The sequence below is a fragment of the Erinaceus europaeus genome, chromosome 8 (genome assembly GCF_950295315.1).
Source record: "Erinaceus europaeus chromosome 8, mEriEur2.1, whole genome shotgun sequence".
Classification (NCBI taxonomy): domain Eukaryota; kingdom Metazoa; phylum Chordata; class Mammalia; order Eulipotyphla; family Erinaceidae; genus Erinaceus; species Erinaceus europaeus.
Window position 1 is genome coordinate 36,933,555 of NC_080169.1, and position 23,646 is coordinate 36,957,200.

Below are 23,646 nucleotides of genomic sequence, written 5' to 3' on the forward strand. Positions count from 1 at the left end.
CAGAACAAATTAACATGTTATAAAGTAATGTTCAAGAAACTGTTGTTTAACTATGATTACTTCAAGTCAAGATGTTCCTCCAGTGTTAATTATCAGGAAAATGAAGAACAAGCCTAAAGGCTTTTTTTCATAATTATTTAATCCTCCTCATCCACCCTGCTCTTCCTTAACCTTACAGGATCTATCACTTAGAAAAATAAGTAATATAATGTCTAGTAGAATGTAATTGTAAGCTCTAGTTTTCACAGGTAATCTATGTGCATTTTTGTTTCTGTCACTGAAAAAAAGGCATTTATGACTAAGTAAATGGATCAAAAAAGAAATTGAGTAGACTAAGTTTCTTCATTCAAAGTTTCCTTTCATTTTCAAATCATGAAAATAACTATTTTGCTTTATAAGAGGAATTTATGCTTTAAAACAATAGTGAACTTCCTATCATTGAGTTATGTATTCTTAATTGGCTTTTAATATAATTCTGTAGAAATTATCTATCATTTTTGCTTTCCTAAATTAGTGTTCAGTATTCAGTGGTTTTGCTAGCTCTTTTAATTGGACATGTGTAGAATGAAACAGACATTTTCTTTCTTGTAATTATTATTTCTCATTGCTAGTATTTCAATTATTTATAGCCACTAGGCATTTATTTGTCTTTTTAAAGACCTTCCAATCCAATCAGAATGAATAAACAATTAAAGGGAACAAAGATTTTGTAGCTCTCTTTTTTTTCCTTTTGATTGTGTGTGTTCTATGTAACACAAATTATTTTTTATGAAATTAGTATATCCAGGAAACTGGAGAATTAGACTCTAGGCTGAGTGAATGGAAAACATGTTAGATTTTCCTTTGTAGGGCTTCCAGGGTGCCACAGGAGATTTCTAATGTACTGCTTATTTGTATTCTTCCAGATCTTTTTCAGTTTATTATAGTGCTGGAGCAATAATTAAAATGTTGCTTACCCATTCCTATGTTCTACACCTCACTGAAAATATGTCAACAGAGAAAGCAAGTACTCATTTCTCAATATAAAACAGATCTCGCCAGGGATCATGCCAAATCCAACCAACCATGACAGTTAAATCAATGTATATTTTGGTTTAAATTTTACTTTTGTCTTTGCCTTAGCGACTTGATTCTAGTATTTGTTTTTCCTCATGGCTTATCATTTTATGGCATGACAGTTCTTGAAATTTACTAGACCTCCTGCCTACTAATGCAGTATGAGTGTGTGTGTGTGTGCGTGTGTGTGTGTGTGTGTGTTGATGATGATATAGGCTAGAAGAGTAAATGACAGTCTGACACAGTAAATATTTACTTCATCTTTTCCACATGTGTTTCACAGAACTCCGTTTATAGTTTTCCATTAATATCCATTAAAGAATATTTGCTTCTATCCTTTGTCTGGATGTTAAAAACTCTGGAATCATTTTCTTTATTTACTAGTGGATTTTTTAAAATTTTTGACCCAAGAAATTAAATTCTCTGACCAGTTCATATTCTTGTCATAAAACATAAATTAACTTAGTAATTTTTTGCAGTTTTTAAGGTTATGCATAATATAGAGAGTGAATGTGTGTTCTGCCACGTGGTCAATTTATTGCTTCTAAATTATTTTTAAAAATCTCAAATTATTATATTTTTAAATTTGATGTTAAGCTCTGGGAGAATTTGAATGAATCTAAACTTCAAGTAGTTGTTTAGAAGCATGCTTTCTTGGACAAGGATTTTCCTAATATTTTTGTTAAGTGCTTAGACTATAGATTCTGATTCTGGTTTCACATCTGGAACTTTAAATTATGTAATTTAGCATAAATTCCTCAACCTTTCCCTTGCTCCTAGGGCCCTTTTTCATCTGTCTCTCTCCCTCCCCCCCTTTCTCTCTCTCTCTCCCTCCCTCCCTCCCTCCCTCCCTCCCTCATTCCCTCTATTATAATGGAAACAGAGATAAGAAGACCAGAGAGAAGGAGAATGAGAGACACATGCACTACTGCTTCACCACTTATGTAGCTTCCCCACTTCAGGTGGGGAATGAGGGCTTGAACCTAGTTCCTCATGCATAGTAATATGTGCACTCTGCCAGGTACATGACCACTCTGGACCCCAGTGGGGTCCTTAAATATGTACCATAAGTATGTATTTTAATACAACTTATCTTTGAAGAAGGGGGGGAGTTGCCACAGATTGTTGTTGAAGCTGGGTGCTTGCATGACTCCACTGCTCACAGTGGCCATATTTTTGATAGGTTGCAAGAGGTGGTGAGAGAGAAGAAGAAACAGAGTGAAAGATTATTATAGCACTGCTCCATCATTTGCAGAGCTGTCCCCTGCAGGTAGGGACTTGGGACTTCAATCCCGGTAATGTGTGCTCTAGCAGGTGAGCCACCAAACTCCGTTCTAAAGAACAATTAAAATAGCAATGCTTTATAACATAGTAAAGCATCATTATAGCATCCTTATAGTTTTATAGCTGATTTATCTTTCTCATAATAATCTATAAAAATTAACAATGACGCTATTTTCTTTTTCATAACCCTTTTAACTTGAGTTCCATAGTAGTACATTTCCTTGATTTCTTCTTAGAAGGTGTATCTGTTCCTTTTCAGACATACTGTTTGCCAATTTCCTCTAGAATATTGCTTACTCCTCAGTATCAGATAAGTACCTATAGTCATGTAAAGGAGTCTTGATTCTTACATTTTATCCTCATTTATTTCATCATTGGCTATTTTTTTTTGCCTCCAGGGCTATTGCTGGGGCTCAGTACCTGCACCATGAATCCACTTCTCCTGGAGGCCACCCCCCCCCCTTTGTTGCCCTTGTTGTGGTTATTATTGTTATTGTTGATGTCGTTCGTTGTTGGATAGGACAGAGAGAAATGGAGAGAGGAGGGGAAGACAGAGAGGGAGAGAGAAAGACAGACACCTGCAAACCTGCTTCACCGCCTGTGAAGTGACTCCCTGCAGGTGGGGAGCTGGAGCTGGAACCGGGATTCTTAAGCTGGTCCATGTGTGCTTAACCCACTGCACTACCGCCCGACCCCCAATTGGCTATTTTTTTTAAGTTATGTTGATGGTGCTTTATCAGTGAAATACCTCCCCAACATTTATTATTTGTTTGTTTTGTTTTACAGGATAGTTGTAATGATGGGGCAAAGTGTACAGTGAATAAAGTGCTGGACTTTCAGGCCTGAGGGCCCAAATTGGTTTAGCATTAGCTCTCACATATGCCAGAGCCGATCAGTCCGCTGGCTACTCACTAATAAAATAAAGCAAATATTAAAAAAATAATTTATTGATATGTATTCAAAGCCTTCGTGTTTCTTATAAAGTTTCCTTATTTTGTTTTAGAGAAGTTGCATATCTGGAACCTTATGCTTTAACTTTAATCTGTATATAATGGAATATTACTCTACTGTTAAAAATGATGGTTATTTCCTTTGATTCATTTTGGATGGAGCATGAAGGCATTGTGTTAAGAGAGATAAACCAAAAAGAGAACAAATACTAGATGATCTCATTTATAGGTGAAACTTAAAAAACAAAACAGGGATAGAAAAGGGAAACACAAAGTGAAGTTTGGACTGAGTGAGGTGTACTGAACCAAAGCAAAAGACTCTGGGGAATGAGGGGTTGGGAGAGGGTGAAGAAGACCTTGTGAATATAGGGTATTTGGAGTTTTCTTTCACAAATGGTGCAAGGCTCTAAATGAAAACTATTTGCAAATCCTAATTGGTATTCAGTTTAAAGAATATTCTTTTATAGTATTATGATGATATCTACATTTCATTATGTTTTCTTCCCTATTTTCGTGTATAATTTAATTTTTAGTTAATGCCTTAATTTTTTCCTCACAGTTTGCTCCCCCTGTTCTTCTGAGTTTTGATATTTTCTGCCTTTTATTTATCTAGTTCAGGTTTATAGAAACATAAGTTTGCATACAAGATCAAGTGAGGTCTTTTAATTTAAAATACAATTAATATTTCATGAAATAGCTGTGACATAAAATTATGAATCGTTGTTCCTGAATAAAGAAATACAGCTTCCCTGCCCAGCCGTTGTCTCCGCGTCTCTGTTACCCGCCCGTGAAGCTAGCCTGGCCAGCAAGAGCCTCCGAATTTTTAACAACACATCTCCTTAAGTTTGGTATATTTGTGTAAGTTTATCAGTGCCCCTCACTCTTATCTCCAGGATTAGACATTCCTTCTTACAATACAAACTTCTGATCTTTTATACATTTTCAGTTTGTTTTAATGTTTATTTATTTATTATTGGTTAAAGACAGAGAGAGATCGAGTGGGTAGGAGGAGATAGACAGGGAGAGAGGCAGATGATACCCGCTGCACTGCTTTGCCACTCGTGAAGTTTTCCTTCTATAGATGGAAACTGGGGTCTTGCACACTGTCCTTGCACACTGTAATTAATGTGTGTACTTAACCAGGTGCACCACTGCCTGGCCCCAAGCCTTTTTAGTTTTCAAGTATAGATACAAGCTCTTTATTTATTTATTTTTAAGATATTATTTGCATAGTACTGTATCCTTTATAAATTTTGATGTTTCCTTTCTTTCTACTTTTTAAAATTTAATTATTGGGCAGAGACAGAAATGAAGAGGGAAAAGAGAGGTAGAGAGGGAGAGGGAGTGGGAGATAATCCTGTGACACAGCTTCAGCACATATGAAGCTTTCCCCCTGCAGGTAGGGACTGGAAGCTTAAATCTAGGTCCTTGCACATTAATACATATACTCTACTGGGTGTACTATCACTCAACTCCCTACATTTTGATATCTCTACCATGTACTAAGATGAAGCTTGTGCTGAGAATAATATTTTTAAACATTTTTTATATAGGAATGGAGAAAAAATTCTCTTCCAGGTAGTTGTTAAATGTGTACAGTTCCTACGTCCACATTACACAGATTTAATATAGTAAAAATAAATATATAGTGTAGTAGGAATATTAGACAAGTGCAAAGAGAAGTGACTGTTAGGATATTCTCAAGGAATCCAGGTACAGGATGACATGGTTTGAACATGAATGGAGACGGTTGTCCCATTAGAAAGCTAGCAGGATTTTATGATTGGGTGAGTTATGTATGATCAAAACATTTTATTTAAAACATTAATTAAAGATGACATTGTATATGAAACTGCATTTTCAATTTTATTAAATTGAGAGATTGCTGTTAAGAACTATGAGGTAAGGAAATAAAATATGACATTGTGACAAATATCAGACCTAGAAATAGTTGACACTGTAACGAACTTCCTTGATCCTTGGCCAGATGTCGGGGACTTTCATCTGCCCATGTTTTACCCCACTGCTGCCATGGAGTTTGCATAGTTTAAGTCATTTCTAACTTTCTTCTCTGTTTCTATTCATTCATCAGACTCTCTGGCTTGTGTTGACTGATTCTAAGTTTTCAATGACCTATTTCCATAAATATTTATTGAGAACCTATAGTGGAGACAAGTTCTTGTGAGAGATAGTGAAGGTGGAAACTATGTGATTATGAGGTAAATGAGTAAACACAAGTTTATTTTCACTAGTATTTTAAGATCTGTGTTTTCAGAGATGGCTGCTTTGCTCAAAAGAATAGCTGAAAAGTATGTTTCAACAAAAGGGAACTGTTTTGTCTTTTTCAGTTGGTGATCCTTTTTTCCCTGTTGTTTTGGAAATCTGCGAACATCAAAGATTTATTTTCAGCTCCACTAGGGGACAGTGTGTTACCACTTTTTCCCCTTCCATATCAGCAAAATGTAAACAAGGTGTTTTTGGTTGATACTGTTTTGACTTGATATCACTTAGCTTACAAATATCATTGTTAAAAGGTTTCTAAAATCTCTTTTTTTGTATATTAAATATGGTATGGATGGGTAGCTAGATATGTGTATATACCTGTGTGTGTGTGTGTGTGTGTGTGTGTGTGTGTGTGTGTGTGTGTGTGTAGATAATATATTTTTATTTGTTTAGGGTGTTTGAAATGTTTTGGCATTTAGATAAATTAAGCCTAACTTTACTGTAACAAGATTCGGTGGCAGAAAGATATTCGTATCTAAATATAAGTAACCTAGTTTTGTAAATCATGAAAATTGAATAAGACTTTAGATGCAGAATTAACTAAGACAATGTAATGTTTACCTTTTTAGACATCTAAGCTGATATATATGTAAATGTGTATGTGTATTCATAGTATATATATGTACATATGACCTAACTAAATGTGTATTTTAAAATTTATTGTTTTCATATGAGCAAAATGTTTGCTTAAGGAATGATATGTATGGAGATGACTGTCTCTAAAAGATTTCCTTTCATTTGTCTATAAATATTTAAATAATGACAACATCGCCTTTCCTGTTATTTTTAAGACAGTATTTTTACAAAATCCATGTAAGTTTAATTATACAGGGTACCACATATTTGTTTAAACCTCTTAAATTTAAGTATTGATGTTTGTGTAGTACAATGATACCATTTAATGTTTTAAAATAAACCTTTTAAAATGGTCTTTGATTTTCAGTACTGGGAATACTTAGGCCCTAAAGTTGTCCTTTGAGGAAAGTGAAAGTGAAATAAATAAACAATTTTGAATACATAGACATTGTAAAATATTGATCACTTGTTCATACTTGCAAGATACAACTTGATAGCAATTTATTTTGGAACTGCAGTTTTTACTTATGCAAATTGTGAGGATGTCATGAATTATTGAGGTGCCACCGTCATTTCCAATTTGCTGTGAAAATAAATTTTCAACTTCCCTGATTTCCTCAAAGTTTGCAAAAGACTTAGAAGTTCCAGGAACATTTCTACTTCAAGATGCCACTACTCTACTGAATTTGATCTATCTCTTTATATACATTTATTTCCATTCTAGGGAAACAACTATCAACCAACTCACTTACTTTTATTTATTTATTTAAGAAAGGAGACATTAACAAAATCATAGGATGGGGTTGTACAACTCCACACAATTCCAGCCACCCAAACTCCATATCCCATCCCCTCCCCAATGGCTTTCCCATTCTCTATCCCTCTGGGAGCATGAACCCAGGGTCTTTGTGGGTTGTAGAAGGTGGGAGGTCTGGCTTCTCTAATTGCTTCCCCGCTGAACATGGACATTGACTGGTCCATCCATACTCCCAGTCTGCCTCTCTCTTTCCCTAGTAGGGTGAGTCTCTGGGGAAGTGTAGCTCCAGGATGCATCAGTGGGGTCTTCAGTCCAGGGAAGCCTGGCCCACATCTGGAACCTGGTGGCTGAAAAGAGAGTTAACATACAAAGCCAAACAAATTGTTGAAGAATCATGGACCCAAAGGTTGGAATAGTGGAGATGAAGTGTTGGGGGGTACTCACTGCAAACTCTAGTGTACTACTGCTTTCAGGTATATATTTGCCCTAGTTTATGGATACTTGTGAACATATGCTCTCACAGAACCTGGTCTATATCTAGGTTTTGGGACTTTGTTAGGAAGTGAACCACCTGGGATGGAATTAAGAAGTGAACCACCTGGGATGGAATTAGAGAATACTATGAGAGGAAAGGTCTCACCTGAGTGATGAAGCTGAAGGGTTGTCATTCCACACCTGAAGTCTCTGGACAGTCTGAAGTGAAGCATGCTGAGGAGGCACTCGCGTTGATTAGGTTGTGATCAGCGGAGGCAATATTATTTGATAAGAATTGGGAGAAGCATAGGGGAAAGTGGGCCCTACCCTAGGGTCCTAGCACTGGGGGAAGTTTAGGCTCTATAGTGGAGGTGTGAGGTTCCTGCTGTCTTAGGGTTCAAAAAGACAATGGATAGTTACTGTTATCATCACATTATTTAGTAATTGGGTTAACTTTGAAAAGTCCCTTTGTTAGACATACAATCAATTTTTCCCCCTCTCATATTAAATAGTGATTTATATGACTACAAATTAATAGGTGTGTACATAAACACCATTCCCATCACCAAAAGACTGTGTCCCATCCCACCCACCTGCCCCCACCCCCCACCCCCAACCCCTCGCCAGCCCAGGAAGCCACATGTCCACCCTCCCCCTCACCACAGGGTTTTTACTTTGGTGCCCTACTTTCAATTTAGTCAGATCCTGCTTTTAGTTTTCCTTTCTGGTCTTCTTTTTCAACTTCTGTTGATGAGTGGGATCATCCCATACTCATCTTTATCTTTCTGACTTAGTTCACTTAACATAATTCCTTCTAGCTCTGACCAAGATGGGTCAGAGAAGTTGAGTTCATTGTTCTTAGTAACTGCATAGTATTCCATTGTGTATATATACCACAACTCTCTCAGCTACTCATATGTTGTTGGGCACCTGGGCTGCTTCCAAAAACAATCAAATACTTAGAGGAAAACATTAGTAAAACACTTTCCCACCTAAACCTCAAGGACATCTTTCATGAAACAACCCCAATTGCAAGGAAGACTAAAACAGAAACAAACAAATGGGACTATATCAAATTGAGAAGCTTCTGCACAGCCAAAGAAATTATCACACAAACAAAGAGACCCCTCACAGAATGGGAGAAGAACTTTACATAGCATACATCAGACAAGAGACTAATCACCGCAGGAACAGCCATTCTCATCTCAGACACGATAGATTTTAAATTAAATAAAGTAATAAAAGATAGGCAAGGACATTACATAATGATTAGAGGATCAATCAGCCAAGAAGACTTAACAATTATTAACATCTATGCACCCAACGAGGGACCATCTAAATACATTAAGCATTTACTGAAAGAATTTCAAAAATACATCAATAGTAATACAATAATAGTGGGAGACTTCAATACCCCACTCTCACACTTAGACAGATCAACAAAGCAGAGAACCAATAAAGATACAAGAGAATTGAATGAAGAGATTGACAGACTAGACCTCTTGGACATTTTCAGAATCCTCCACCCCAAAAAACTGGAAAACACCTTCTTTTCAAATCCACATAACACATAATCAAGGATAGACCACATGTTAGGCCACAAAGACAGCATCAATAAATTCAAGAGCATTGAAATCATCCCAAGTATCTTCTCAGACCACATGGAGTAAAACTAACATTTAACAACAAATGGAAAATTATTAAAAGACATAGAATTTGGAAACTAAACAACATGCTCCTTAAGAACCACTGGGTCAGAGACTCACTCAAACAGGAAATTCAAATGTTCCTGGAAACTAATGAAAATGAAGACACAACCTATCAAAATATTTGGGACACAGCTAAAGCAGTACTGAGAGGGAAACTTATAGCCATACAATCACATATTAAACACCAAGAAGAAGCCCAAATGAACGACCTTACTGCACACCTCAAGGACTTAGAGGAAGAGGAACAAAGGAACCCTAAAGCAACCAGAAGGACAGAAATCACTAAAGTTAGAGCAGAAATAAACAACATCGAAAATAAAAGAAGCATACAAAAGATCAATGAAGCCAAATGTTGGTTCTTCGAAAGATTAAACAAAATTGACAAACCCCTAGTCAGACTCACCAAACAAAAAAGAGAGAAGACTCAAATTAATAAAATTGTAAACGATGCAGGAGATATCACAACTGACACCACAGAAATCCAGAGAATCCTGCGAAACTTCTATAAAGAACTATATGCCACCAAGCTAGAGAATCTGGAAGAAATGGAACAATTCCTAGAAACCTATGCACTTCCAAAACTGAACTAAGAATAACTACAAAATCTAAATGCACCAATCACAGACAAAGAAATTGAAACCGTTATTAAGAATCTCCCCAACAACAAAAGTCCTGGACCAGATGGCTTCACAAACGAATTCTACAAAACTTTCAGGAAACAGTTAATACCCATACTTCTTAAGCTATTCCATAAGATTGAAGAAACAGGAATACTCCCTTCCACCTTTTATGAAGCCAACATCACCCTGATACCAAAAGCTGATAGGGACAGAACAAAAAAGGAAAACTACAGACCAATATCTCTGCTGAACATAGATGCCAAAATATTAAACAAGATCTTGGCCAACCGGATACAGGAACATATCAAAAAGATTGTTCATCATGACCAAGTGGGATTAATCCCAGGAATGCAAGGCTGGTTCAACATCCGTAAGTCAATCAATGTCATTCACCACATCAATAAAAGCAAAGCCAAAAACCACATGATTATCTCAATAGATGCAGAGAAAGCCTTTGACAAAATCCAACACCCATTCATGCTCAAAACTCTACAAAAAATGGAAATAGATGAGAAATTCCTCAAGATAGTGGAGTCTATATATAGCAAACCTACAGCCAACATCATACTCAATGGACAGAAGCTGAAAGCATTCCCCCTCAGATCGGGGACTAGACAGGGCTGTCCACGGTCACCGTTACTCTTCAACATAGTATTGGAAGTTCTTGCAATAGCAATCAGGCAAGAGAAAGAAATCAAAGGGATACAGATTGGAAGGGAAGAAGTCAAGCTCTCACTATTTGCAGATGGTATGATAGTATACATAGAAAGACCTAAAGAATCCAGTAGAAAATTACTGGAAGTTATTAGGCAATATAGCAAGGTATCAGGCTACAAAATCAATGTACAAATATCAGTGGCATTTCTTTATGCAAACCCTAAATCTGAAGAAGACATCCAGAAATCACTCCCATTTACTGTTTCAGCAAAATCAATCAAATACCTAGGAATAAAGTTGACCAAAGAAGTGAAAGACTTGTATACAGAAAACTATGAGTCGCTACTCAAGGAGATAGAAACTGATACCAAGAAATGGAAAGATATCCCATGCTCATGGATTGGAAGAATAAATATCATCAAAATGAATATTCTCCCCAGAGCCATATACACATTTAATGCAATACCCATCAAAGTTCCACCAAGCTTCTTTAAGAGAATAGAACAAACACTACAATCATATATCTGGAACCTGAAAACACCTAGAATTGCCAAAACCATCTTAAGGAAAAGAAACAGAAATGGAGGCATCACACTCCCAGACCTTAAACAATATTATAAAGCCATCATCATCAAAACAGCATGGTACTGGAACAAAAATAGGCACACAGACCAGTGGAACAGAATTGAAAGCCCAGAAGTAAATCCCAACACCTATGGGCATCTAATCTTTGATAAGGGGGCCCAAAGGATTAAATGGAAAAAGGAGGCTCTCTTCAATAAATGGTGCTGGGAAAACTGGGTTGTAACATGCAGAAGAATGAAATTGAACCACTTTCTCTCACCAGAAACAAAAATCAACTCCAAATGGATCAAAGACCTAGATGTCAGACCAGAAAAATCAAATACTTAGAGGAAAACATTGGTAAAACACTTTCCCACATACACCTCAATGACATCTTTGATGAATCAAACCCAATTGCAAGGAAGACTAAAGCAGAAACAAACCAATGGGACTACATCAAATTGAAAAGCTTCTGCACATCCAAAGAAACTATTAAACAAACAGAGAGACCCCTCACAGAATGGGAGAAGATCTTCACATGCCAGACATCAGACAAGAAACTAATCACCAAAATATATAAAGAGCTCAGCAAACTTAGCACCAAAAAAGCAAATGACCCCATCCAAAAATGGGCAGAGGAAATGAACAAAACATTCACCACAGAGGAGATCCAAAAGGCTAACAAACATATGAAAAACTGCTCTAGGTCACTGATTGTCAGAGAAATGCAAGTTAAGACAACACTAAGATACCACCTCACTCCTGTAAGAATGGCATACATCAAAAAGGACAGCAGCAACAAATGCTGGAGAGGATGTGGGGACAGAGGAACCCTTTTACATTGCTGGTGGGAATGTAAATTGGTCCAGCCTCTGTGGAGAGCAGTCTGGAAAACTCTCAGAAGGCTAGACATGGACCTTCCATATGACCCAGTAATTCCTCTCCTGGGGTTATACCCCAAGGACTCCATAACACCCAACCAAAAAGAGGTGTGTACTGCTATGTTCATAGCAGCACAATTCATAATAGCTAAAACCTGGAAGCAACCCAGGTGCCCAACAACAGATGAGTGGCTGAGAAAGCTGTGGTATCTATACACAATGGAATACTATACAGCTATCAAGAACAATGAACCCACCTTCTCTGACCCATCTTGGACAGAGCTAGAAGGAATTATGTTAAGTAAACTAAGTCAGAAAGATAAAGATGAGTATGGGATTATCCCACTCATCAACAGAAGCTGACTAAGAAGATCTGAAAGGGAAACTAAAAGCAGGACCTGATCAAATTGTAAGTAGGGCACCAAAGTAAAAACCCAGTGGTGAGGGGTAGACATGTAGCTTCTTGGGCCAGTGGGGGATGGGTGTGGGCGGGAGGGATGGGTCACAGTCTTTTGGTGGTCGGAATGGTGTTTATGTACACTCCCAGCAAAATGTAGACATATAAATCAGTAGTCAATTAATATGATAGGGGGAAATCAATTGTATGTCTCTAAGTTTCTCAAAAGACAAACTGAATCTTTTTAATATATAGGCTATGTATTTGATATGTGGACTCTCTCAAAAGCCTAGACCAAGTAGATTTGAAGCATCCAATAGCACAGCTATATACAAGATACTGGGTACTGTACAGCAAACCATAACAAAGGGACTTTTCAAAGTTAACACAATTAACAAATAATGTGATGATAATATTAACTATCGATTGTCTTTTTGAACCCTAAGACAGCAGGAACCTCACATCTTCACTATAGAGCCCCTACTTCCCCCAGTCCTGGAACCCTTGGATAGGGCCCACTTTCCCGTATGCATCTCCCAATCCAAACCAAATAATATTGCACCTGCCGATCACAACCTAACCAAAGCAATGATTGCCACCTCAACATGCTTCACCTCAGACTGTATCCAGAGACTTCACGTGTGGAATGACAACCCTTCAACTTCATTACTCGGGTGAGACCTTTCCTTTTATAGTACACTCTAATTTCATCTCAGGTAGTTCACTTTCTAACAAAGTCTCATAATCTAGATATACACCAGTTTCTGTGAGAGAGAGCTTATGTGCACACGTATCCATAAACTACTGCAAAATATATACCTGAAAGCAGAAGTACACTAGAGTTTGCAGTGAGTACCTCCCTAACACTTCCTCTCCACTATTCCAAGCTTGGGATCTATGATTGCTCAACAAATTGTTTGGCTTCATATGTTAACTCTCTTTTCAATCACCAGGTTCTAGATGCCACCAGGATGCTGGCTAGGCTTCCCTGGATTGAAGACCCCACCAATGTGTCCTGGAGCTCAGCTTCTCCAGAGACACACCTTACTAGGGAAAGGGAGAGGCAGACTGGGAGTATGGACCGACCAGTCAACGCCCATGTTCAGCGGGGAAGCAATTACAGAAGCCAGACCTTCTACCTTCTGCAACCCTCAACGACCCTGGGTCCATGCTCCCAGAGGGCTAGAGAATGGGAAAGCTACCATGGGAGGGGGTGGGTTATGGGGATTGGGTGGTGGGAATTGTGTGGAGTTGTACCCCTCCTACCTTATGTTTTTGTTCACTAATCCTTTCTTAAATAAAAAATTAAAAAAAAATAAATTAAAAAAAAAAAAAGTTGATATGTAACCTAAAAAAAAAAAAAGAGTCTAATCACCAAAATATACAAAGAGTTCAGCAAACTTAGCACCAAAAAGCAAATGACCCCATCCAAAAATGGGCAGAGGATATGAACAGAACTTTCACTACAGAGGAGATCAAAAAGGCGATCCATATGAAAAACTGTTCCAGGTCGGTGATTGTCAGAGAAATGCAAATAAAGACAACATTGAGATACTACCTCACTCCTGTGAGAATGGCATACATCAAAAAGGACAGCAACAACAAATGCTGGAGAGGCTGTGGGGACAGAGGAACCCTTCTGCACCACTGGTGGGAATGTAAATTGGTCCAGCCTCTGTGGAGAGCTGTCTGGAGAACTCTCACGAGGCTAGACATGGACCTTCCATATGACTCAGTAATTCCTCTCCTGGGGATATACCCCAAGGACTACATAACACCCAACCAAAAAGAGTTGTGTACTCCTATGTTCATAGCAGCACAATTCATAATTGCAACCAACTCACTTATATACATACACACACAAAAATGTGGGATCCATTGGTAATATTAAATTATTGCAGATTAAATTTAGAATTATCACATGTATTTAAAATGACTTTTAATTAGCGTTTTTCTGCATCTTTCATCTAAATACAGTGTGTTTTTATCTAATTATTGAAGTTATAATAGGTGGAGAAATCATTAAATATGGTGGTTTATAGGTAAAGTCAAATCCTAAAATGACAACATAAGGTTATAGAAAATTGTTTTATTGCCATTTATGTCTAATATTCTTTATAATTTTTAAAATGTAAATTAAGAAACTCTTCTAGACACCCATGAGCAGCCTACTGAGTAAAATTTCATATAGTTGGACTCTGTTCCAGGCTAATTTTTTCAAGTAGAAAGAGATACAAAGTGAGACAGGAAAAGATACTGCAGCACAGAAGATTCCTCTAATGTGGTGAGGACTGGGTGCTAACCTGGCTCAACCATATGGCAAGACAGGTACCTTCAGCTGAATTATCTTGCCATCTCCTCACAATTTTTTTTTTGTTTGTTCTTCTTCTTAACTTGATTCTCATGATTTTTTCCATAACATTTAAGTCAGCAGAAATCTAGGACCTGATAAAGTCATGTTATTGATTTTTTTTAACCTCTTATTCACTACAAATGATTTTTGTGATGATTTTTAATTTTGTGAAGACTTTTTTTTTGTACTGGAAATTTCAACAGTATTCTGAATACTTGATCTCCATATGGTAACAAATTAAATTTAGTTCCTTGCACTCAAAACATGCTGAAACTGTTAGAAAATTATTCTTATTAGAATAAAATGCTCAGGAGTCGGGCTGTAGCGCAGCAGGTTAAGCACAGGTGGCGCAAAGCACAAGGACCGGCATAAGAATCCCGGTTCGAACCCCGGCTCCCCACCTGCAGGGAAGTCGCTTCACAGGCGGTGAAGCAGGTCTGCAGGTGTCTATCTTTCTCTCCTCCTCTCTGTTTTGCCCTCTTCTCTCCATTTCTCTCTGTCCTATCCAACAATGACAACAACAATAATAACTACAACAATAAAACAACAAGGGCAACAAAAGGGAATAAATAAATAAAAAATAAAAATATTAAAAAAAAGAATAAAATGCTCATTATAAAATTTTCAAAATAAATCACAACACAGAAACAAAGTAAGCAAAGATAGTTATAAACCATAAAAATGTAAGTCTAGTTATCTCTTTTGTCTTTTTGTTGCCATTCTTTTATTTAGGTTGACTACTACATATTTTGTCCCTTTCTGACTGGTTTTAACTTTACAATATAGTTGCAGTTAAGGGGGCGGTGAGTGTTGTAGGGCCAGGTGGTGGCACACCTGATTAAGTGCTCAAATTACAGTGTGCAAGGACCAAGGTTAGGTTCAGGCCTCTGGTCCCCCACCCCTCTGCAAGGGGAGAACTGCACAAGTGGTGAAGCAGTACTACAGGTGTCTCTCTGTCTCTCTCCCTCCACTCTAAATGTCCCTCTGTCTCTATCCAATAATAAACAAATAAATAAATAAATAAAAATTTTTAAAAAGAGAGTGAGTGGTATATCTGTCAGCTAAGGGTTTTTTATGTTTTTTATTTTTTTTATGTTTATATTTTTATGTTTTATGAAAGAATAATTAACACTTTTTAAGGTTTTTCTGAAAAATGTTTACATTATTATGAAGAGCATGGGGTAGATGAAACTAGTAGAGATAATAAATTAGATTTAAGACAAAGTGAGCATTTTAACGCATCATGTGTCCTGTTTTTCTTTACACTCAATATATTGATTTTGAATATTTATATGTGGTTTTGTAAACATTGATGTGCCATACTGTTTATGACTGGACAGCAGGCATAATAGTATGTACAGTCTGTCTGGTATACCATACCGTAACCCCCTTTCTACCATTTTTTGGTTCCACCACCCTGAGGAATCACTGACTTTTCAAAAATTGGTTCCACCACCTTAGGAATCATTCCATAAGTATGTGATCTTCTCACACGCTGAATTCCATTATATATATGGCGCAGCCATAACAATAGTACAGTCTAGAATTATATGTATTTTCATACATTGCAATGCATTGCTTTTCTAGGAATAGTATTGGCTTTTCAAAAATTCTTATTTCTCCCATGGGATAAATATTCCCTAATGATAGTACCATTGGCATAACCCTTATGAAGATTTCCAAATGTCCTAAGTAGGTTTTTTCATTATGACAGTGATATATGATAGTGACTAAGAGAGGAGTAGAGAAATAGGATAGTAATAATAAAAGGTTAAGATGATTATACTAAAAGTTCTTCATTTTTTCCCTTGTGCTTCAGTTTTGATATTTCTAACAATCTTCAAGATTGCTCTCATCTCCCCTAGTATGTGTTGGGTTATACGTAGGATGCAGTGATGAGTGGTTGTCCAGGAACAGGCTGGGTGGGACACACAGAGAAGTATTGAGCCTGGGAGGATATGGCTGTCTCACCCAAGCTGCAAAGGGATTTCTGAGTGGACAGGAAATGTCTGAGGCTCCAAGTTCCCCAGGTTCAATCCCCAGCACCACTATAAGCCCAAACTGAATAGTGCTATGGTCTCTAAGTCTTTCATTAAAATGAAGTAAATAAAATATTAAAAAGTTAAAAAGAATAAAAGAGGCATAGAAGTAGAGTGTATTATAATTAATCAATCTTTAAAATTGATAAATGCATGTTTATAGTTTGTATTTTGTTCTTTCTTTCCTTTTTTACTTTGCTGGAGGATTAATGGTTTATAGTCAACAGTAAAATACAGTAATTTGTACATGCGTAACATTTCTCAGTTTTCCACATAACAATTCAACCCACACTAGGTCCTCCTCTGCCATCACGTTCCGGGATCTGAACCCTCCCACGACCCCACCCCAAAGACTTTTATTTTGGTGCAATACTTTGCTTATTCTTTGCTATGGCTTCTTGCCTGCATAATTTCACTACTCCCAGTGTACTTGTGCCTTTTTTTTTTTTAACCCACCCCTCCTGAACCTTTCTCTGTAAGAGTGCTACTTTGTTGTGGCCAGAGGCTTGGACACAGGTTCATGGTCTTAATAAATCATGAACTCTACAGAGTACATTTTTCTCCTGGCTTCTGGTTAAATCCTGTGTAATCTCAAAGAGCCTGGGCCACAGCTTGTGGAGGCATGGAGGTATTGGTGTGGTTTTAATAATATTCTTCTTTGTAATTTTGCCAGATTTCTGGCTAGATGTGGAAATAGGAATAAAGTATGCAACCAAAGATCACAGTCAGTGTCAACATATGAATTAACCTGAAAGGGTGATAATATTTCTCTCATAATCATAGCTCATCTGCTTTTAATTCATGATAATTTATGGAGCACTGTCATGTGTTAGGCATTCAACTAGGTGCTCCATATTCAAAGATAAAATTAAAAAAGCTTTATGTTATGAAACTCATCATCTGGTAGGATAAATGGTCAACTCAAAAAAAAAAACTGTTAGATTTTGGTGTTCTAGTGGAATTCACAGCTGTGGCAACATATAATTCCACATCACTCAATTTGGGCTATAACATGGGAGTCAGGATAGACACTGATATCTGGGTCAAACCACAAAAAGTAACTAGGTAGGTCTAAGTTAAGTAGGGGGAGGGAAGCTTCTCTGACAAAGAGATCATCTGTTGCAAGGTATGAAAATTTAGGGGTAAAAAGTTGTTCAAGGATTCTTAAGCAGTTCTGTGTGGCTTGATAATTGAATGACTAAAGGAAAACCAAGAAGAGTCTGGCAGGATATAAGGGGGGGGGTACTCTTTTTGTTCCCAGGTATAGTTCAGACTTGGTCCTGAAGTTTAAAGATAGCCATCAAAGGATTTTAGGCAGGATGGTGTTGATATATTGAATACTTAGAAATAAGCCTTAGACTCCTATGTGGGAAATGGAGTAGGAAAGGGCAAGATTTTAGAAAGATCTTTATGAGGTTGCTGTAGTGATTCAGGCGGAGACATGTAAACAGTGTATTCCATACAGGGGCAGTATGAATGGAATGTATGGTTTCAAGAAACATTGAGGAGGCAGAAGTAGTAGACCTATGTGATATATTGAACACTCATATAAGACATTAATTCTGATGCCAAAATTTTGAGATCATCTATGCATAATTCATAACATAGAATACTTAAAGCTTTTTCTGCTTTCTTTTCCCTCTCCGTAGTATCTTTTCTTCATTCCTTCAAGACACCCAAGTGATAACAGTGAATAGATTTAACTGAAAGTATGATTTGAAAGCTGAAAGAACAACTTAGGAGACAATTCATATCACAAAGTTACTTGACCCTTTCTTTAAAAACAAGTAGTTTAGGGGGCCGGACGGTGGCACACTGGGTTAAGTGCATATAGTACAAAAACAAGCAGTATTTTTTTTTCTTTTCCAACACCAGAACAGTTCATTAAAAAGTCTGTTGAAAACTACTAGAAAGAAGATGAAGGAAAAGCTTGCATCACTGATAAAATGTCCACATTTTAGGAAAGTCAAATTCGGCCAGATATTGGATCACAGGAAATAATGACTTGTTTCATGTTGTTAACTTTTAAGTTTGCCTATTTCTCTTAGTATTTCAGAAGATATTTTGAGAATGTGAGGTAAATTGTTTATTTAAGAAAGTAAATTCATGTCAGTAAGTAGGGTGTGAGCTCTACAGAATGGGGAAATCAAAGACTAATGAACCTTGAAAAGTGGTCCTTGGAATTCTCAGAAATAGGAAGTCTATTATTTGGGGCTGCCAGTTGCTGAGAGAGGAAATGGGGCAGTCACAGGGTACAAACTTCCAATTATAAGTTAATACCTCCCAGGAATTTAAGGTACAGCATGGTGACTATTGTTAACAATTAACACTTGAAAAATACTAAGAGAAAATACTTTAAATATTCTGACCTTACCCACTACCCACACACCCAATAAAGTATATAAAATTATTAATTGATAACACAGTAAACATTTCAGAATACATATGTGTATCACACCATTACATTTCATATCATGATTTTATACAGTGTTACATGACAGTCATATATAACACTATAAGGCTGGAACAAAAAATCTACATAAATATAATTTTTGATAAGAACAATGACTCCTTAAGTTTAGTTACATATTTTCCTTTTCTAAAATAATAATCATTTTTTAATCTTTTCAGGAGGAGCAGAAACTACAGGAAAGCTTAAAGCAAGGTGTGACCATTATTGATGCCTTAGTCAAAGAAAGAAATTTTGGACTCATTGGTCAGCTTCTGGTAGCATGAAGAAATTGAAGAACTTTATCTACTGAATTAAAAAAATCTATTTACTTAGTTGCCTGTCTTATACTCTCCTCCCTACTGTATGAGCTAAAATGTTTGAGTTGTCCTTATGTCTTTTATATTTTGTGGAATATTTTGCTTAATTATACAGGTGGTTCAGTGTTTGCATCTCTATAATAAAAAATTCTTCTGCATGTTAAATGTCAGTTACCTGAGCCAAAAATAAATAGATAAGTGGAAAATAATAAACTTCACTTAAATAATTTTTTTGCATTGGCATGGAAGGGTGAATACAAATAACCATGGGTAAGAGAAAAATCACAAAAATGAGAATTTGTGTAATCTCAGCTATACACACTATCATGTAATATGTATCATATTCAGAATTATTCTCAATTCTGAAAGTTTCCTCTTACTATCTTTGACAATTTACTATCTTTCTAATTGTTCAGCCTTTATAGACAAAATTAAATGGTCTCACTTTAGGGCATTTAAAATCAGTTATTTTATTAGGATTTGGAGGCTGGAATAAAGGCTTGACTTAAAAACCTAAGCACACATGAGTTACTTTCTACCATAAGTTCATTCCCCAAGTGTCATCTTCCAAGAGGCACAGATTGATTCTGAGAGCAGAGAATGGGGAGAACAAGTGCATAAGAAGCAGGAACAAACCAGAGACCAAGAGACCAGGAAAGCCCTTTCCTCCAGAAGTCCCCTTAAATCTCTTCAGTTCTCTAGAGACTATAATCTATGCTAATGATTCTGCTAATCATGCCCACGTGGCCCCACCTTCCTCTTTGTTTACAAGCATAATACATCACATTTTCTCAACAAACCTTGAGAAAAACAGCAGATACAGGGAACTCTGGCTCCCATAAATCCACCAGAACACTGAATGAGATGTAATTTCCATCTCCGTTAGTTACTGTTCTAAAATTGTATGTTTTCCTTTATTTTAAAATGTGCCTTATATATTCTAAGTTTAAGAGAAGACTGGAAACATGAAAGATGAAGCTATTTTGATCAATCTTAGGTGAATGAACTTCTAAAAGGCAGAGAATCTATTTCACATCAAATAATTTACTAAATTTTCATACTCATGCTTCCATTTGAAATCATGTGTTTACTATTTCAGATTTCCACTGTCAAGTATACCTTAAATATCAATTTAAATTTTCCAGTAGATTGTTGGGAAATTGTGCAGATGTGATTGAGCTTGGCAGGGCTCACACAGCACCCTACATTCCCTGCTAGTATGGCCAGTCCTTTTATTATCTGCATATCAATCTTCTGCTTTGTCTTACAAATTGACTAAATGTCTCCTTCCTAATTCCCCCCAGGGTATTGCTAATCCTGCCAGTTGAACCCCTAGCAACAGTTGCTGGGGAGGTCCATACCATTCCCAGCCTCTTTTTCCACCCCTTCCCTAACCATATATGGTATTATCAAGCCACTTCCATTTCTGTCTGGTCTCTTCCATGTCCTGAGCTGTAGGAGGGCGGGCATGCAGACCAGGAGGTTGACAATGGCCATCACCGTCTGCACCATGTGGCTTAACTAGATGTGCTACCTCCCGACTATGGGAAGCTCCCATGAATAAAGATTTGAATTGTCCTGCTGCCACAAGCTTGGTTCCTGGGTCATCTGTCTTTCGCACATGACAATAATCCATAGCCCAATAGTAGATGTCCATTGTTTTAGATGCAGATATATTTAATTTACTAGAACTCATTATGACTGGAAAAAATAGTTCATCTGGTTAGTTACCTACATTGCCATGCACACAGCCCAAATTCAAGTCAAGTTCCTACTACACTAGAGGAATCTTCAGTGCTGTGATGTCTTTCCCTCTTTCTTTCTCTGTCTTTCTTCTGAAGAAGTACAGAATCATGCCATCCCTCAAAAAACAAACAAAAAAAGCCAGAAAAAAAGGAACATATTAAATCAAATTATTCAAGGGCTTAAACTACATGTGTAAACTATACATGTTGCAAGCAGTATTTTCAGTTAAATGTTGGCTATGCAATAACCTTGTGGAATTTCTCCTTAACATGTTTGATGTATTTTGCTAGCTATATTTCTCAAGTATCTATATTGTAGGAGATAGTTTGTCTTTAGATAATATAGTGTGTAAGATTTAATGGGTTAATTATGGTAATTTATTCTTTCTAATTTAGTTTATCTGAAATGGATTGTTCAAATGTAGATTGGATCTAATTCCTAGAGATTACCATTATTTCTCTTTTCCCAGGAGAACTAAGAAATCTAAAATCATTTAATTCAAAATCTTAAGGGTACCATGAAAGAATCACATAGAGCGACTATTGAAGTCTTCAGGTGAAATGTTTTAAGGTGAAAATGTTTTAAGGAAGTACTCCTAAGTGCAAAATTGGAACTGTTATCAAGGATTTTCAAGACAGGGTAGGAGACTGGACATATGGCACAGCAAAGCCACTGTGTCTGTTGAGTGTGGGCTGAATTACCCTAGATTTAAACTTCATTATGTAATATTATCAGGCAGGAATATATCTTGGGGCAATTAGCATTACTTTACCTTGGTCAGTTCATATAGTAGACCAAGGAGAAAAAAATTTAAGCTGTGTCAAAGTCATATAATGTGTGATTTTTTATCACACATTAGTCATTTGCATACACAGTGATAAAAGCTAAACTTTAAACTTAGAAACACCTATAAGAAGCTTTAAGCTACCATCCTTGTATAGCAAAGGCTATCTGTGGGGCCCATCAAAATAGCTCACTCAGCTAGTGTGTTGCTTTGTTATATACTAGACCCAAATCCAAACTTAGATACCACTGTATAAAAACTTTAATACTATAGTCACTTTATCCCTCTCTTTCTCTTTACCTCTCTGTTTCTATCTAAAACAAATTATCAAATAAAGAAACAAAATAAAGGGGGGGTGAGTGGTGACTCACTTAGTTAGAAAAAGAGAAGATTATTTAATGATTAATATAATTTAAAATTTAAATTCCTTTAAGCACTTACGGCTTCAAATTGGTAAGCTAGCTGAATTTTAATTGTGGGTTTAGAGTGTTAATACATTTCCAATAATGACTTTTTTATAAAAAAAATATAAAATCATTGAAAATCTTAGACCAGAAAGACCAGAAGCAACTAGCTGAGTCACTATATTAGAGCTATATATAAATAGCATTAATGACATAAATCATGGTGGTCTTGTGCGACACAGAAAATTCTAACAGTGGGACTTTCAATGTCAATCAAATTTCCAAATGACCTGGTTTAATAACGATCTATTGCCTTCTTAAACCCTAAGAGAGCAAGAACCCTCCCCAACCATTATAAAACTTGTATTTCTCCCAGTTCTGGAACCTCTGGGGCATGGCTCGTTTTTCAGCAGGCTTCTCTTGATCCACACCAATTGATACTGCATCTGCTGATCTCAACCTAATCAATGCAACCAATACCACCTCGTTGTGTTTCACTTTGGACTGTGTCCACAGACGACAGGCCAGCGATATCAACCCTCAAGTTCCAGTACTCTGGCACTAAGTTGCTGATGCTACCTGACCAATCTGACTCCCCCGTGCAGATGACCTCACCAATGTACCCTGGAACCCCATCTCTCTGGAGCCCTACTTCACTAGGGAAAGATAGAATCAGGCTGGGAGTATGGGTTGCCCTGCCACGATGCCCATGCCCAGCAAAGAAGCAATTACAGAAGCCAGACTTTCCGCCTTCCACACTCCATAATGATTCTGGGTCCCTACTCCCAGAGGGATAAAGAATAAGTGGAGGGGATGGAATATGAAGAAACACTGGTGGTGGAAAATGTGTGGAATTTTACCCCTCTTAGCCTATGGTTTTGTTGATATTCTCTATTTTTTTATTTTATAAATTTAAAAAGAGAAAACATATTTAATAATAAATATAATTTAAAGTAAACAGAATAAATGGAAATTAAACTGTGTTAGGATTTATTAGTATTGTTTAAATAAGTGAACTGTGTAGATGATGTGTGGCATTATTACATATGTAAATTGTTTTAGCCTCTGTGGAGAACAGTCTGGCATACAATCTGGAAATTCCTCTTCTAGGGATCTATACAGAGGGCAAAAAATTACTTATTTGAAAAGATGTATGTACACCTGTGCTCACAATAGTTATTATTTTTTGTAGTAACTCTACTTTGGAAGCAATCCAAATAAATGAACAACAACAGATGAATGGTTAAGAAAGTTGTGGCATATGTACACAATGGAATACTAGACTTCATGGAATGATGACATCTTTTTTGCTGAATCTGGTACGAAAGCTTAAAGGAATCATG

The 23,646-nt window shown here is 36.8% G+C and overlaps 1 protein-coding gene across 2 annotated transcripts in view; it reads left to right on the forward strand.

The window, feature by feature from the left end:
* CRPPA (CDP-L-ribitol pyrophosphorylase A) overlaps nucleotides 1-19,597 on the forward strand; it is a 331,394-nt gene extending 311,797 nt beyond the window's left edge. For both annotated transcript variants that reach the window (XM_007531969.3, XM_060196149.1), the window contains one exon: nucleotides 19,232-19,597. In XM_007531969.3, coding sequence (XP_007532031.1) covers nucleotides 19,232-19,336 — 105 coding nt within the window. In that variant the 3' untranslated portion in view covers nucleotides 19,337-19,597. The remainder of the gene's footprint in view (nucleotides 1-19,231) is intronic.
* Nucleotides 19,598-23,646: the final 4,049 nt, after the last annotated feature.